Source organism: Opisthocomus hoazin, chromosome 2, assembly GCF_030867145.1.
Source record: "Opisthocomus hoazin isolate bOpiHoa1 chromosome 2, bOpiHoa1.hap1, whole genome shotgun sequence".
Classification (NCBI taxonomy): Eukaryota; Metazoa; Chordata; class Aves; order Opisthocomiformes; family Opisthocomidae; genus Opisthocomus; species Opisthocomus hoazin.
The window spans coordinates 46,092,579-46,110,044 of record NC_134415.1 but is presented as its reverse complement, the minus strand read 5'-3'; the positions used below and the strand labels follow the sequence as shown (position 1 = coordinate 46,110,044).

General features: G+C 44.6%; 1 protein-coding gene across 2 annotated transcripts in view; it reads left to right on the top strand.

The window, feature by feature from the left end:
* The window catches only part of PAK5 (p21 (RAC1) activated kinase 5), a 93,191-nt gene that overhangs the window by 42,384 nt on the left and 33,341 nt on the right, over positions 1 to 17,466 (top strand). For both annotated transcript variants that reach the window (XM_075413480.1, XM_075413482.1), the window contains exon 2: positions 9,594 to 9,808. In XM_075413480.1, coding sequence (XP_075269595.1) covers positions 9,605 to 9,808 — 204 coding nt within the window. In that variant the 5' untranslated portion in view covers positions 9,594 to 9,604. The remainder of the gene's footprint in view (positions 1 to 9,593; positions 9,809 to 17,466) is intronic.

Genomic DNA, 17,466 nt, shown 5'->3' with positions numbered 1-17,466 from the left:
CTTTCCTGATCTCTCTGCTCACTCCGTCTTCTCTACTGATGTATCATCACTTTCATTCTTGACAGTATCTCCTTTTACTGAATATTTTTTCCTAATTCAAAACATAGAAATCGAGAACCTAACTCCTTCGTAATGTATAACTCTGTATTTGAAAATACTACTAATAATGTCAGTTCAGAAGAAAAATTACAACTGCTTTGAGGTTTCAGAAGTAGCTTCAGATTTGGGGTGTCTTATGTAACGGGTGCCTTATTTAACACCCCCTCCCTGTGAGTGTCCAGTGTTTCCTACAAAGTTAATACCATTAATTATCTTAAGCTGAACACCCAAAGGACTGTTTCCCTCTGCAAATCTGGAATCTTTTCAGTTGCTAGGGATAGAAATTATTTGAGTTACCTCCAGGGGTTGGTGGGCTTTGGGTTTTTTTTTTTTCCGCTATAATCTGCCCAGAGCTGTTGAAGACTAATTCACTGCAGGAATCTCTGTCTGTACATCGCTATATGTGTGTGCATGTGTATAAGATAATAGAGAGTGACTGACTACAATACGTGCGTTTAAGCTACTCAGCTGAAAATTACTGAGCATTAGAATCCACTGGGAATCACAAGACTTCTAAATTAGGAAAGCACATGTCAGTCAGTGTGTGGAAATGAGTCCTTGTACAAGAGTAGCTTTCAATAAGAAGAATGAGTATTGTTCCCTAGAGTACGTCAATCCTAGTTTGGCCACTCTGTACTGGCTTTTACTGTTTCTCTAGAAGCATGCATTGCCTTGTGTTATTATTTTTTCCTGTATTTTGTTCCATTGTGCATTTCTATTAGATATGTCTCATGGGTCAGCTATCAAGAGACACCTTGCTGTGCAGTGACGAATGAAGGCATTTTCAACCATAAACAAGGTGTTGTGGGGTTGAAAAGAAACGTGGACAATGACAAATCCTGGACAGCTTGTAATTGTTTAAATGTATTTCTATTCTATTGTGCAGTGACACAGGAACTCTGAAAAATTGGCTGATTTGACCTAAGGTTGAAATGAGCAGAATGCCGTAGGGTAAATGAGGGGCTTTGGGAAAGATGGTATTTTTGTACTTGTCAGGTGTGGTCTAGTCCATCAGTATATATTTTTCCATTATTAAAGCATGTATTTTAATAGTGTATAAATGACTTATGAGTATGTCTCGTCTCAAAAAATATAAGACACATTGAAAATCCATGGGAATAAGTTGAATCCTGTTGACCATCAAGCTTTTTTTGTTCCTAAAACTCATGTGGACATGCATTGAAAGTGGTATTTCTATACTTTCTTTGAATTAAAATAGATAGAGTTAGACTGGAAAACCTGTATGGTCACAGGTGATTAATTTTTCATCAGTGACATTATTTACATTTGAAAGAGCTTAGCAGCATGGTAGAGAGGACTCTTAAAATTTAGGCTGTCTCGACTGACTTAGTCCACTGAGGATTTGTAGATCCTTCTTGTTGCTAGCAGAGAGTTGGTGTTTAAAATAGTGATCTTAAGTCATTGGTGGGGCATGTCAGAACATTTTCTGAGGGTTTGTTTTATTGTTCCCAAATTGAAATGCTCAAATGAAAATTAAGAAGAGCAGAGGGTAAAGCAGAGATTGCAGGAAACCAGGTCGCTTAACTAGATAGATGAACCACCCCAGTAGTATTCTGCATTGGGGTGTCATCCATCCACATGACACAAGAAACAGTATCTTTTCATGAGATCTGAAACTACCTTGTATCTAAAGAAGTAATGAAATCTCCAGCTAGATAAATGAATGAATGAATACAAGACATGACCGCAGGACCCATCTACCTGTGGTTTGAGCGTGCTCTGCAGGCAACTGCCCCCCGGTTGCTCGGTGCCCCCTATTCATCTCCATCCTGTGCATCCAGAAAGATCCTCTGGGAATGAGAGAGGCGTTCAGGAGTATCTTATCTGGGAAGTCAAATGGGATTTCTCCTCTGACCCAGAGTCAGTGGTATATCAGGCCTGACCTGAAACCAGTGCGGTTTTTAAGGGCCTTTCCATTAACTTTGTTGGCTTCTCCATCAGTCTGCTCTGCTTTTCCATTGCTTTTTGTTTCATCTCCTGAAAAATAGGGTAGTGTTCTCTATATTTACAGTTAAAAATAGAAAAATAGAGGTAAACTGTTCTAAAAAATGTATACCTGTAATCAAGGCACACTTTTTTTTTGCAAAGGGAACTCCTGCTCTGCAGCAGCAGAGGGTCCTAACCTAGAAGCTTAGAACCATCCTTAAAGCAAACAAAAAGGAAATACAAAGCTATTACTGTTGCTATTCCTTATTTAAAAAAAAATAAGCATTTTCCTCATTTTTGTAGCTATGTAGATACACAGATATGTGTTGGTCTCCTCCTGATTGCCTCAGCAGTAGGGAGTTGCGCCAGTGTGAGCTGAAGGACAACCAGCGTCATTTCTACCTCATGCTTACGGAGTACTTCTTAGTGATTTATGCTGCCACAATCCATACCAGACATTTGCTTTCTCCTGGAGATTGAGTATCAGCCCAGCTCACATTTATCTGGAGTACGGGCTATGCAAGCTGGCTTGACACATTAATTTAATTTGTGCTTCTCAATTCATACTCTTTCATTTACGATCAAATACCAGGAAAGGTTACTATTAATCAGAGCGCGGGAACAGAAGCTGGAGAAGCTAATGGTGTATTACCATGTTTTGTTTGCTCTGGCGGGGAATAATTGAGGTCCTTGTGGTGCAGAAAACTATTACTAGTAAGTAAAAATTGTGAAAGGAAAGCGACCCGCACCTGTCTCCTATTTTGCAGTCTGTGTTTCTAACAGTTTTCTTAAATGTTCTTAAAAATGAATTATTTTATTAACCTTTTTTGACTGTGTGGCTGCCTTGGGGGAAAATGTGCCTTTTCATGGGGCATTGGGGAGTCTGAACCCTCGCTGTTGCCCTCTGCTCTGGGCTTGCAGATGATACTCAGTGTGTGCAAAAGCAATTTCCAGATGCTAGCAGCATGACCGTCCCTGAGGGGAGAGGGCTCTGCTGTGGCTTGCTCAGCAGAGGAACCAAAGGGAATCCCTGCAGAAAAATACGGGTTCCTGGACTTAACGCAGCGTGCGCTTCCTAATTTAAAATGAACTAATTGCTGGTTGTTTAAAAAACAAATGTGTTGCTGGGCTAAAGGTAGACAATGAACACTGAGCCCTTCCCGAGGGAACATGTACAGCCTAGCCCAGTGCTCGAGGAGCAGCAGCAAGGTGTGCGTAAGAAATACTTGCAAGCTTCCCACGGCGGCTCAGGGTTATGCTGCTGCTGGATGCAGATGATTTCCTTGGCTTAGTGGGACACAGCATGTGGCTGCTGAAATACTATAATACAAAAAAAAAAAAATAGGGCTTATCTAGCTGTGGTACGTAGTCGTTAAAAGCTCCGTTTTTAGGTAAAACTACCTATCTCGCTTTGTTATTGTAGTTACTGACTTTGTAAGGTGATTGTACATTTTTATGTATGGTAAGATTTCACAGACCTTTGCTCAGTGTTAGTCTGTGGGGTCATCTGGGATGGAAAGTGCCATTGTCAGTGCTTTGCAGATGGAGTTGTGACTCCTTGGTAGTTTTCAAGATTACAAGACAAAATATGCCTTTCTAGCTTCCCTAGTTTTTAACCTAGAACAATAGCTGCTGGGAGGGGAAGAAAAAAGTGGCTCTGACTTTTTCACTGGGAAAAAGGTATGGCACTCCGTAAGTCAGGCAGAGTTGAGCCTGTCTTACTTGGTGGGTTGGCTGGATTACTCTTACTTAGGGTATGATAAAAGATACAGAATATGAAATAACTTTAGGATTGAAGGCATCCTTTTTTCCTTTTATTCCAACTGTCTCAGGTTTTACATGCTGCAAGTGCAAAAATTTGTTCTTTAAGGCTGTTTGTATAAATCTGGACTTTCAAGTTTATCAGCCCTCCTGAGTGTCCCCTGATCTCACATACAGGGGAAGGGCAACCCACCAAAAACCCAGGGTGGGGCCAAGCATGAGAACTGAACAGAGCAACCTGTCAGCTCTGGACGTGAGCTCAGGGGTGTGAACTGGGCAAAGCTTTAACTTTTGTGGGAATGCTATTGCTGGAAATCCTGCCCTAAGCACATACACCCTCGTCGGAGGGCCTGAGTGGGCTCCACTGGCACCCAAAATAGTATTGCCACCCTCTTGCTCCAGACCAGGGCTGTAGGACACTTCTTGCTAGAAAAACACCTTCGTTCGTGAGTGGGAGGCAGCACAGTGGTGGTGCAGTAGCTGCCAGAGTCGATTTGCTTTGCTGGCCTGTGCCCCCTCTTGCATTTTGGACACAGGGAATTTTCTCTGCGTGTGGGGACCTGATCTGTTGTTGGAGGTCACACATCAAATTTGGACCAGTCCGAGAGTCTATGGCACTGTGGTGCTCAGTGAATTATTTCTGTGCATGGGAAGGAGTGAAATGAAAAGAAGCCAGGTCTGGTGTAGATCTAACAAGCAGGGTGTACTGATTAGCATGTAATTCAATTTGTTAGGTACTACAGTAAACAGAATTAAGTGCAAGATGCAGTGATTTCTTCTGATAACATCCTTTCAGCATTACCTCGGCTCCTGCAGCAGCGGGATGGAGCTGTTATGACTGTTTGTCAGCAGGCACCAGCAGAGCTGGTGGTGCACCTTTCTTGAGTGGAAACTTGAATAATGCAAATACTGCCATTATAAAAGGTTTTGGGTAGCTGTATCTACAAAACACAGCTCACACATCAATCCTGCTATCCATTCCCCATTGGTGCAGCTGGGACCAGCACGGCTGTGGGTTACGCAGTCATTGTCAGAAGGAGAGGCAGTGCAAGAGTCTGATTTTTCCCCACCATTATTGTGTTTTCCTCCCATAAATGTCACGTCTGTATTTTTTTCCATCATGGCTTTGGTAGAGAAACAAAGTCCCTCATCTTTATTCTTGTGCCATGTTTGGACCATGGGCTGGAGGAGCCCCTCCATATCGCAGCCCTGAGCTGAACACAGACTTGTCTCCTGCCTCCTCTTGCTTAAGAACAGGCTTGTTTTTGGTCTCATGCTGTCACACTTACTAAATCCTTTGTTTGCAGTAACTGTACCTCCTTCAAACCTCCCATTTACAAACACAAAATTAATGTGCTGCATCATTTTGGTGCAAGGGTAATTAAAGTCTTTCTACAGAAATAGCCCATTGAAGCCATGTAATGATGCATCCTGTTTTTCTTCCCCCCCAAAGCTAGCTGAAGCCCACTGCCATCAATAGTAGCTGTCAGTAGGACAGGCTCTCCCAGGCCCCCTCGTGTTGAATATCATCTTGCTCCGTGTATGTGGTGTTGAAATCAGCCAGAATATTCATTGGCAAAGCACGTGCAAGTAGAGGACAGACATCCTGGTTGTGCTCATCCCCACAAAAATAGCAACAAATGAGGAGTATGGTACCTCTCATTTCCTCTCTTTCTGTGGGGGCGAGCGCAGGAGGAGCTGCATGGAGGGGTGGCATTTGCTGAGAGACCTGGCACGATCAGGAGTACATTGAAAGCTGTCGGGAGGAATTAAGTTAAGGGTGAGTGCCCTGGCATGGAGAGGGTTGGGTGAGGATGCCCCACGGGCAGCCCTGCATTGCTGCCCTACAGCCACTTACTTCCCTTTGCTTCCACTAAATGCCAGCGATTGCCCTGTTGTTTGTGGGAGGTTTTCCTGACAAATCCTATTAGGAGGTTAGGGTTTCTTAATAGCTGCGAGAGGATTGCTGTTGTGTGTGACAGAAGATGGACAGGTGCCTGAATGAACTTTAACTTCATACATTTTGTGCTTTGATAGAAATTTCATAACACTTATGTTGTACACACATTATCTGACATCCTGGAAAGGTCCATCATTTTTCTTCAAAGCACTCAAGGTACCTCTTATTCCTACAACAGTTTGATAAGCCTTGGAGAGCTTTCTCATTCAATCACTTGTCCAGGATGTTTTCTGCTTCTACACCTGATTAAACGATTAAATGCTTTAATTTTTCATATCATATCGATAAAGCTATGGCAACAATTAAATCATCTTTGTGTTTTTGAGTCCTAAGGACCAAGCACATTAGTGGGGACTGAATCAGGGTGCTTACAAGCCAGGAGCAAGAGGTTTCCCAGGCTTGGCTGCCCAAAACCCACATCCTCAGACAGCTGAGGAAAGCAAGTAGCATCATTCCCATTCTTTGGGAGAAATCAGGGGAGGTGAAGTTTCCTTGTGATTTCTGTGTGTATTAATTACAGTTATACAGAGGGACCGCGATAAGGAGAGGTCAGCTTTGCTTTGCAGTGAAATGGAGAGATCTTGCTGGCTGATGAAGCAAAGCAACCATGCACAGCATTATTCTTGATACCATTAAGAGCCAGCTCCTTTCGGTAGCACCAGGAGACTGCTTGCAGAGCTGGGCCAGGTGGCCATGGGGGAGTCCTTACCCCACTCTACAGGGCGGAGACCACCATCAGCCATGTTTCCCAGTCACCTTCCACAGGCACAGCCCTGCGGGGATGTTCTCCAGCCGCTGAGATGCATAGCATTTCTGCATTTGCCTGTATGGCTGAATCCATCCCTTGCTGTGTGAGGTGCCAGTATTACTCCCTATCGCTCCTGCTATAGCTTCACAGTCAATTTAAGCTGATCTAAGCATCAGCTGTAGTCAGAAGAGCAGAGCAAGTCCCACTGCCCAGGCCTCAGACACCATCTCCATGCAAAAAAATGGCCTTGTCATCAGGTTTGAGACTAAAATAACCTCCTGAGAAAGTAAAGGTGCTGCTGGTCCAAATGTCACATTTGCTTCTAGCTGCAATGGTATTAAAACAAGAGAGTGCAATGTATCAATGAGCAATTTAACAACAAAAGAGCAATATCTTGTTGAATAAATCTGCTGTATATTTTTAAAAAGGCAATATGCAGTGTTCCAGCTCATGTGGTTTTATTTATCTGATGGTGTTTGGGGTTCTGGATTTCAAGCATCCAACAGCTCCATTAGGGTGCAAGTCCAGCGGAAAACCCTGCAAGTACTGGCATTGATCAGATGAAGAAGTATATGTCTACAGCTGAGGACTGAAAATGGGTCTCCGATACGTCTCATAGATTCACATCCCAGAGGGCGAGTGAAGTCAATCCAGTGCCATTAATCTGCAGCTGGCTGGAATTTGTGGAGCCCCATGGATGAGCAGTGAATATGAGCTACTACCTGAACTGCTGGCTGCTTCTGTTTGAACCTTGAAAAGAAATAATCTTTGACCGGAGACAAACCATGACAGCTTTGGGTTAGGCTGGAAACAGCTCCGCAAGTGCCATGAGGTACCTGACATGCCACTGACATTAAAAATAAAAAGATCATGGTGTTGGAGGTAGAAGAAGGGCTAAAGAGCAAGGCAGTCTTAAGAGGTTTCAGGAGAAGAAGGTGAGGAAGAGACCAGAGTTAACAGAGATGCAGAGAGACTGTCAAAAGGGCAGGAGATCTGGAGGGAGTTCAGAGAAGGGGAGCAAAGCCAGAGGGAGGTGTGGAAGACGAGACCTATGAAGAAAGGCCAATGGGAGCAAGTCTGCTCCATCTAAAGAAAATACGCAAAAGGGAGACATAATCACCTGCAAACACACAGAGAGGACTTGTACAGCAGCCAGCAATCATTTTTCAAATAACAGACCTAATCTTTAAGTAGTAAAAGGGAATGAAGGTGGAATAAGTACCTGAGGTATCATCCTGTCTTTTTTTACATCAGCAGCAACACAGCTGTATTTTCTTTGCTGAACTTCTCCTCTCCACCTCCTGAATCATACAATCGGGGCAGAACCTTTACAGATGAGTCTCTCCTGTGATACATGATGTCTTATAGAGCTGCTGGCCTCCTTGTCTAGCTGCTATTTCAGCCAGATGCTGGTTAGGGGCTTATTGAACCCTGCTTGATTTGACCACGAGATCAAGGTGGAGGACTATTTTGAGACAGCAGAAAGTAGGCAGAGGACTTTTCCCGGACAGGACAGTATTTCACTGAAAAACAAAAGGACCTCTGTTTGTTCCCCTGAGACCAGGATTTTCTCCTTACCTCACCAGCAGGTTTCTGGAGTCCTTCAAAAAGTCAGTTCTGAACTTGCCCCAATATAACCATTAGGCTGCACTTGGTTGTAAGGTGGGACCGGCCAAACCCCAGGGTTAACCCGGATTGTGAGTGTATTGGCTATTTGCTATGCCAATACAGTGAGCAGTTACTTTCATCCCTTTCAGTCTGTGGTTCACGCCTCCTTCCACTTCGCCTCTGAAACCTCTCTTGCCCCACTATTTGCCCGTGCTCCCTGTGTGCCCTGCAAACCCTCCTGCTGCCTTCCCCAGGCTCCTCAGGGGAGACAAAGCAGACAGGAGGAAGGCAAACAAACCCACTCTTGTCAGGAAATAATGACTAAATAGTTGACCAAAATGCTCACTTTCTGTAGAGTAGGTGCGATAACAATTAGCTTTCCTGCCAGCCAGGTCAACCCAGGTCTCTCCAGCGATGCACAAGCTGGGAAGGTCACATTTCCTCTAGCAACCTCAAGTTCCTTGCTGGCACAACACTGCAGGACTGCTCTCTCTTCCTACCTGCACAAAGACTAAAGAAACTGATCCTTCCTGCTGGACCTTAAAAAGAGTTGGGCCATCTGTAATGAATCCCCCCTGAGTCTGCTGGCTGGGAGCCAGCGAGCTGCACTCGCTGGGATGTAAACCCAGGTGCTTTGGGCACCTGGTGCTCTCAGCAAATTGTTTCTCTCCCTAAGGAGGAGCCACGCCATATAAATATGATGATTATAGCAGCTGATACCTGATGCTGGTTTTAAGCAGGACCCTTTACAAATGCAGATAAAGGCCCTTAGACCAGGTTGCAATTAGATCTGAGCTCTCAGTCTCTTTGCATCACTGAAATGGCGTAGGAATAAATCCCCCTTTCACTGCTGCTAGCTGAGATCTCGATATGAACATAGCAGGGCCAGGCTCTCCTCTGGGATGGGTTGTCTTTTCTCCAAGATCTGGCATATAGATTTAAGATGCAAAGCTGCGTGTGCATTTGTTCTCGTGGCGTGGCGAGCCTTGTGGGGTGTCGAGGCACGGCTCGCCACTTACGCTTTATGTTGTCCTCCAAGCAAAGCTACATGCTGCTGCTGGTGTTGCTCAGCGATGTGAGCTTTCACAGGATGCAACTTACAGCACAAGCAGATAGCAGATAAAGGAGTGGAAAGTAGGACCTGTGGCTTTCTCCTGGGAATAGAGGCATTTCCTTGTTTCATGAGGTATTATGAGCACATATAGATTAGAGACTGGGTTAATTTCTTAAAATCTCAGATCCTGTGAGAGAAGGTCAGATAAGTGCTTTCCTTGAATAGATCTCAAAGACAGTATGTATGGAGTAAAGTTTATACATGTATTTGGCTAGTAATGTCTACTGAAATTATCTATGCAGTAGAGAGAATGGTTGCAGGTTGCAACAAAGCGTAAAGATGTTGTGTTTTTTCTCCTTCTCCTTTCTTTCCCTTTTCCTTCCCTTTTCTTTTCTGTTTCCCTGTGACTTCTCCAGATTTTTCCACCATGTTTGGAAAGAAGAAGAAAAGACTTGAAATTTCCGGGCCCTCTAACTTCGAGCATCGGGTTCACACTGGCTTTGACCACCGGGAGCAGAAGTTCACGGGACTACCTCAGCAATGGCACAGCTTGCTGGCAGACACGGCAAACAGGCCAAAGCCTATGGTGGATCCTTCATGCATCACTCCCATCCAGCTCGCACCTATGAAGGTATCGTGCAAAGTCACCTTTGAATTTCCTAACCTACCTTTAATTGCATGTAACCTGAATGAAGTAATACCAATAGTGGCTGTCCCGGGGGGCAAGCATGGCTGGGGAGTGTGCAAGTACAGACAGAGCTGCAAATCCAAATATTTAATACTAAGGCTTCAAGGAAGAATTATTAGATGTGTAAAACTTGTACGAATGTCCCAGAGGAGGGTGAGTCACGGGTCTCGCAGGGGCTGTGCCTTCACACTCCTGGGCTGCAGAAGAAAAAGCCACAAGTCCCAGTGGAGGCCCACAACAATGCTCCTACGCAGCATAAAGCTCCTTGATAATTAATTTAAGAACGGTGCTCTTAGGCAAAGGCTGTTTGGAGCAAGGGAGAGAGGGAAAAATACACCAAAGCAAAAAAATTAAATTGGTTGTTCAGCCAGGCAAGGAGCTCAGGGAGGAATCTCATTGCCACCCGCCACTGCCTGGAGCGGGTGACGCAGGTGATAGAGCTGAGCTCCTCGCTGGGTGGTAAAATGAGGGGAAACAGGTTGTGGCTTGGGAGGTTCAGGCTGGACAGCTGGGGAAAAAACTTGGCTCAGAGAGTAGAGCAGCTTGGCTCATGTGCGGAGTCTCACTGAAGCAATACACACTGCAGGGTGTGAAGGACGAAGCCCCAGATTAGTAATTGCCTCGTTCTGAAGTGGAGAAAATCACTGTCAGTTGTTTCCAAGGAACTGCCAATTCTTGCTTTTCTGTCTGTATATCAGAGGTCTACATGTGTCTGTACATCAGGGGTCTGTATATGTCCATGTATCAGGGATGCACTTCTGAACTAAACTAACCTGTGCCAGGAAAGGATGGGGGCCAGGAGCCAAAATGCAGCTCCCGAGCCAAGCTCGTTCTTCCAGTGTAGCCTTAGGCTGTGGTGGTCCTTGATGCAGCCATGCCTCCCACGACATCTTCCCAGGATGCATGTCCTGGGGACAGGCTTGCTGCAGCCTGTTACCCATCTCAGCAGTGGCCGTGGGGCTGAGCACAAGCAAGCCCATCTGTGGAAAGACCTGCAGGAAGGGTTTTCTGCATAGATGGAAGATATGAATTTGGAAGCAGATTACCCAAATTGCAGTTAATTGCATGCTACTGCTCCAAAGGTATAGTTAGACAAGGAAATGAGGTTAAGACTGAAGGGTTCAAGAAAAAGTGCCTTTGCCCTCCAATTGCTTTCCCTATCTGAGACTCGGTTACTTCCTGTTGAAATGGGCCTCCATGACAGTGCTAGAAAAAACAGGTTAGTTTTGATAACAACTAAGAGGCATTGACTGTCTTCTGAGAATTTGCTTTTAACTCTATCACAAGATATCATCTTACTGTGTATTTATTAAGGTTTAACATGCCTTGTTTTGATGTAACTTGACGTATTGAGAGAAACTGACTTGTGACCACTTTAAAACTAAGAATATTTAATATTGCTAAACTAGTTCAGCATAATCATTTCATGTAGAAGGACTTTTTATGCACCAGCACCTTTAGTTCTGTTGAAAGGTTATTTAGGCACTGAGGATTTCATAACTTCAGTGAGAACTGAAGATTTAAAATACACTTGCAGTTTGCGAAAGTAGGGGCGGAAGGTTCCGAGATCTCAATATTGTTTACAACTTTTCTCTTTTCCACCTAGCAGTTGACAGTTTAATTAACGCACTTGTGAATGCACTGAAGTGTAGCAGAAGAAGATTAATAATTGTGTCCTGAGTCACAGTATTAAGTCAGGCTGAGGCATTTGGCTAGAGTTAGTTCATACGGTGGTTTTAGGTCTTACAGCAGCTCCGTACCTCTGCTGTTCTGCATTCCTAAATTTATTCTCAGTTGAATTACTTCAGTATTGACTCCACTTATGGCGTGAGGCAGAAGTGTTCTTGCTAACAAGTGTTCCTTTGCGACTGAAGAGTAGCAGAGATCGGAGAGGTACACTTTGAGAGCACAGTTTTTTGGTTTTGAGACAGAACTGGTGTTTCAGCTTTGGGTGAAGCCCAAAGCAAGCAAGCAGAGGAAAGGAAAGACTTTTTCTAGAGTTCTGTAGGTTTTGCAGCTTTACTGGTTGGTGGTGTTTGCTTGTTTCTCAGTCTGCAAAGCAGATAGGGTCTGATGGTACATAGTGTACCGCTTTGGGTAAAGCCAGTAAATGATAAACATTCTCACTGCTCCATCTGTATTCAAAGGCAGCAGCAGCAGTGATGAAGAGACAGCGCCCTGGGCTCCCAAACACTCTGGGGGATGCCATGGCCCTGCCTCTGCATTGGCTGGGATCAAAGGCTTGCAGTGGTTTTGCACGCAGGCGGCGGCGGCGTGTCACGGTCGTATCGGCGTTTGAATCCAAACCGGAGCTGACTGTACAGACTCATTCATTTCAAGTAAGAGGAGAGACAATAATGGGATTCCCCTGCTCGGTGTGGGTGACCCAGATACCAGCAGAGCATTACGTGTTTCAGATGCTGGCACGAGTCAGTAAAGTGTGGCAGAAAATTTCATGAAAAATAGAAAGCGATAATGATCTTGATAGGTTTGGGGTGTGGAGAGAGGCGGTTTTGAAAAAAGACTGATTTTTCACTGAAAACATCTCTGCGTGAAAAATGTGAACTGTCTGTGTCTTCCTGTACTTAAAATAGGCTTCATGAAGTCTGAGATTCTGATGCCAGGCCTCTTGGTCCTCTTACTTCATTCCCTACTTTGTAGTTGTCCAGTGTCTACCTGGAGCTCATGGGTTGAATGTTTGCCCTCAGCACACAGTGTGCTTGGCCTGTCATCAACCTTAGGCTACACAGGAGCTTCAATTTGTTGCCGCCCTTTGATTTTTGGAAAGCTTCAGAATCAGTAATTAAGCAAATGCATTGTCCTCAGGCAGCAAAACTCATTCTTTGTGGTTTCTCCACTCTGCTTAAAATATTAATAAAACAAATGCCAGAAAACTTATTCTGGGGGATTTTTGCCAAAAGAGCTTAGCATCGGCTTTGTAAAGATGCTCCGTTAAGATGCTTGAGTGTCTGCTGCTGTCAGTGGGAGCAGGACAGCACTGAAGACTTGTTAAAAGCCCTGCTCCTGTTTCCCAGTGCAGCGAACAGCTGAGCTGACAGTCCTCACTTCTGTCAGTTACTGGAGGAAAAAACACCATTTGTTTCTGAAAGACACCCACATTGGGGTTATTCTTCAGTTGTCTGTGCTGGTACATGTGTGAAGCCTCCATCACTTTGCTTTTGTTGATGCTTTGGGTAGTCTCACCCATCCACACTGTCGGCAAGTCAGGGTACACTCAGCTTGAGGATGACATGGTGGTGTGCTTGTGCTTGGGTAAGGAGGGAGGTGGCTGTGACTATTTGGGTGGGAAAATATGTAGTGGCACCAAGAGGGCTGAATCCTTCCTGGTGGGACCTCCACGTGTCCTTCCTTGAGCATATTGCAATAAATCCAACCGTGCTCATGTGGTGGAATTTGAAATGTTTCCTGAATTTTCTCTCCCATTTTCTTCCCTCCAAAACACACAGCAGAAGGAGATGAGGGCATTCGCTGCCCTGTGGTATCTGACACACACCGAGACGAGCATTAGCACAGCCTGGCGATGCAGAGGGGTCGCTGTTCAGCCAGCAAATAGGCAGAGTAAGAACCTCAGCTTGACATTAATGCTGTATTGTCAGTGAAATGGAAGGAGCCTTCTCTGTGCATGTGGGTTGAGCTGCCTTAAAAGTAGAGAAAACAACATTCTCTCCATCACTTCCCTTAAATGCCCTGCGGCTGGGCTGAGATGCATGTTAATTGGAGATGCACGTTAATTGTACCATTAACCTGCCGCAGTTCATTTACCTGGGGTACTGCAATGCGTGGGCGTTACAGAGCGGAGAATTTCTGCAGGCAACAGACCACAGGGTCACTGGCTTTTCTCTTTCTTTTGCGCTCATGTTGCAGTGGTCTAATCTATATGTTTTTTCTTACTAGTTTTAGTTTTTCTCACTTCTGCCTCTCAAACATTGACCCCGATACTGGCAAGTTAACTGCAATCTTTAACACCTTTCTAAACTTCTACTGCTGTATTTCGGCCTCTCTATTACACTGGGGAAAAATAATCAGAAAATTACTTACTGGTCATGGCCCTTTTAATAGCTCTGACATGAAAATCAAAGCTTCTGTTTACTGTGCATGTTGACAGAAGGAAAAGTAGGTATTTCTCTTCCCCATCCTGTCTGGCCTCTTAAAGTATTTCCAGCAATGAAATTCAAGCCTTTTTTAAGGTGTCATATTTTTCCTACATCTGCGTGCTTTCCTTGCTTGGATCGAGGACACCAAACGTTTGCAGAGCCGGGCCAGTGCTGAGTGACCAAAGACCTCAAAAGAGGGGAGGTGAGCAGGGGTCCTTGTCTGGACTTCAGCGGTCAGAAATGTCCAGCTCTCGTGAGATAACCCGCAGCACTCTCCTCCTGCGTGGAATTGCATGGGGGAAATGCCTGACCAGGAAGAGGGGGATTTAGAAATCAAGAGCTGCACAAAGGCTTTTCACACTGCCTGAGGGTAGATGGACAAAGCGGTGGTTGCCCTAACCTCTTTTCCTCCCCATCCCAAATTTTTACCTCTCTTTCTCGATAGCTCCTTCTTTTTACTTATTCCTCCCATGGTTCCTCTGTAGATGGGGCAGTCTGAAGTTCTTGCTTGGAGAAGGTTGGCTCCCATCCCACCAGGGTGCCGCTCTTGCTGCGACAGGACCTGGAAGGCTGCTGACATCTCGTGGACCTTCCTTGTAACCACATCATGAAAGTTCAGCGTAATAACTCATGTTTCCTAATTACACGCTTTGCAGTCGCACGCTGGGCCTGGCGCATGCTCAGCTGGGAGGAGAGATGGTGGAGGGGGTGTCTCCAAAATGGGCAAGAGCCAAGACCTTGCAGCATGGGAAATTCTAGGTGAAAGGAAAATGTTTTGCCAGCAAGTGTGGTTGAGCAGCGGGACGACAGCCTGGAAGGTCTGTGGGATCTCAGCCTTTGGAGGGGACAAAGTTAGATGGACAATACCCTGAGCAACCCGACACACTTTGGCATTAGCCCAGCTCTGAGAAGGAGGATAACCTGCAGAGGTCCCTTCCAGCCTAAATTCTTCTGTGATTACCTTGATCTACAAGTAATTAGTCAGATTTGCAATTGTACTGTAAGGCAGCCCTGCTTTCAACTTATTTTCATCACTGAACAGGAATGTATTTGATGCTGCATGGTTCCAGAAGAAACTACCACAACACATTTGAATAGAAGTTTTACTTTCAAAGGGATAATGCTTCATTCTTGATGGCTTTTTGATTTACGACGTTTTTAAGTGACAGTACTACTTCAGTCAATCTCTGTGCCCCTCTGTGAAGATATAATACAAATATGCCACCTAGTGTCCATGGATGCGTCTTACTGTGACACTTCCTTGGTGTGGGAAGAGCCAGGATGCCAGTTTTGTGTAATCTTGCAGGAAATCTAACACTGTAAAAATCAGCCACAGTACAAATAAATGCAAGAAGTGCACAGTTCAGAAGTTTTTTAGGATTTGTATCACAGGATTAATAGGTTCTCATACATACCACATTGTGTAGAGGAAACTTGATTTTGTTTCTGATTGTCCGATTTCAGAAAATTATAGGTTTTTATGTAAGTCCTATAGAAGATTATTGCTGCTGTCTGTGAAGTTGAGTTCCACAAGAGAGAAAGTGCCTGAATAAAAGAAGAGGAAGAAATTTTTCAGATGAGTAGTTCATTTTATGGAAAATGCAGTTTCAGTGTACAGAGTTTCAGCTGGAAGAGGATACATTTTGGAGATCAGAAATGGTTGGTTTCAGGTTTTTCTGTGAGAATGTTAAGTATTTTGATTTGAAAGATCAAAGCAGCCTTGGATGTGAAGTGCCCCAGGAAGCAGCTCAGAGCCAGGCTGCTACAGCAACTCATCTTCTGGCACTTGCTGTGGCAGGAGCTGCCCATCCCTCTCCACTGATGGACCCTCAACAGGGCGGTCAGGTGAGGTGAAAAACCACCTGAGGGCAACAAAAGTTACGGGAGAAGAGTACTGTTGCTCCAGTAATACCAATTTTTCCTTCCCTTGCACTCTCCTCAGGTCGTCTTCGTACCCATATCCACATACATTCAGTGACATTAACACATCTTCATCTGTCAGACTTACGTTAACTGGTGCATGGATTTTTTTACTACGGTGTCACACTGGCAACCTAGACTCATCATCAAGTGAAGGAAGCACGTCTGCCCATGGTGCTTTTGACTGATGCATTCTCAGTTCTTCTTTATAGTGTTGAGTTTCTGGATTTCTGAACAGCAAAGTTCCTTAGCAATAGCTCTTTCATTTTCATACCATTGCGTTTCATGCTATTGAAGCACTTCACCCAGCCTGACTTGAAATTGTTTTTCTAGGGCTTCATCTGGAAAAGAAAAAACAGCATCATTATCATTTCAGATTGACTCAAAACACAAAATGTTCCTCAGTTTTCAGTTCAACTAATGAAGCAGAGAATCAATTCTTTACAGGATTTTTCTGACAAAGATATTTGCCCCTCATAACAAACTCCTCAGGTTCAGGCAGGTATGTTTGGAGGGTCTGTCTGCAGTTGAACTGTAGGCACCAGCATCAGGCTTTACAAGCAGGACTTGGCCATCCTAGAGGAGCACTGAGACTGATGGTAAAAAAACCTCTCCCACCACACACAATAAATACTGTAAATGGCAAAACAAGTTTTTCACATTACATCTTATTTCTATCCTTTAAATGTGCTTAAATGACCCAGGAGTAATGCTTGCAGAAATGGGGTTTTCAGAGGTGGTCCCTCTAGCTAATGCAGATAGTGCTGGGTAGGGAATGGTGCTTTGGTCCACGTTGGACCATGCAGACAAGTTCAGCGCTGCAGTAGGGCTTCAAGTGCGTCATTTTGCCCCTCTGCCTTGGAGGGGTGATAACCGGTTACCTGCTGGTCAAGTCCCTTATTTAAAGGGTCCCTGACATCCCCGAAGGACCTTGCCCTACCAATACCCTGCTCCTGCAGACACTTGGAGGCAGGCTTGCACCTACACCTGTGCGTTCCTGCTGAGATCATTGAGGTCTTCCCTGGAGCAGTGTCAGTGTTTGCTGTCTGCAGGGTGCAGATATGGTTCAGAAATCCTTCGTCAGGTGAATAAGCTTTGTTCATGCAACAGTTGGCATTGATTTGAACTGGTCAGCTCACATGAGAAAGGATTTACTTTACCTGGGCCTGCAGCAATAATAGACAATATAATAGGTTACAGAATTCGGTTACAGAATTCTGTGAGTAAAAGTAGTTTTCTGTGATACAAGTAGTAATGGAATGTCTTTAAGTGCTGTTTGCATCAGCATTGTGATTTTAAGTAATATTAGCGTTGGAGTAATACTGGTGTTGGAGGCCAGCTTTAGTTACATTAATGAGAGCTTACGCAGGTGAGCAGGACTTTGCAATGTGCTAAGTAAAGATTGAAAGTAAATTTAGAGTTCATGGCCTACATCTGCTGAGGCAGACTAGCCTGCTTTAGAGCTCAAGAATCACGTTAACCTGTAGGTATACACATAATAGGGGCAAACTCTCGGGTGTCAGCGTTTCAGAAATTGAATCTGGTCTCCTCTGGGGATACCAGACT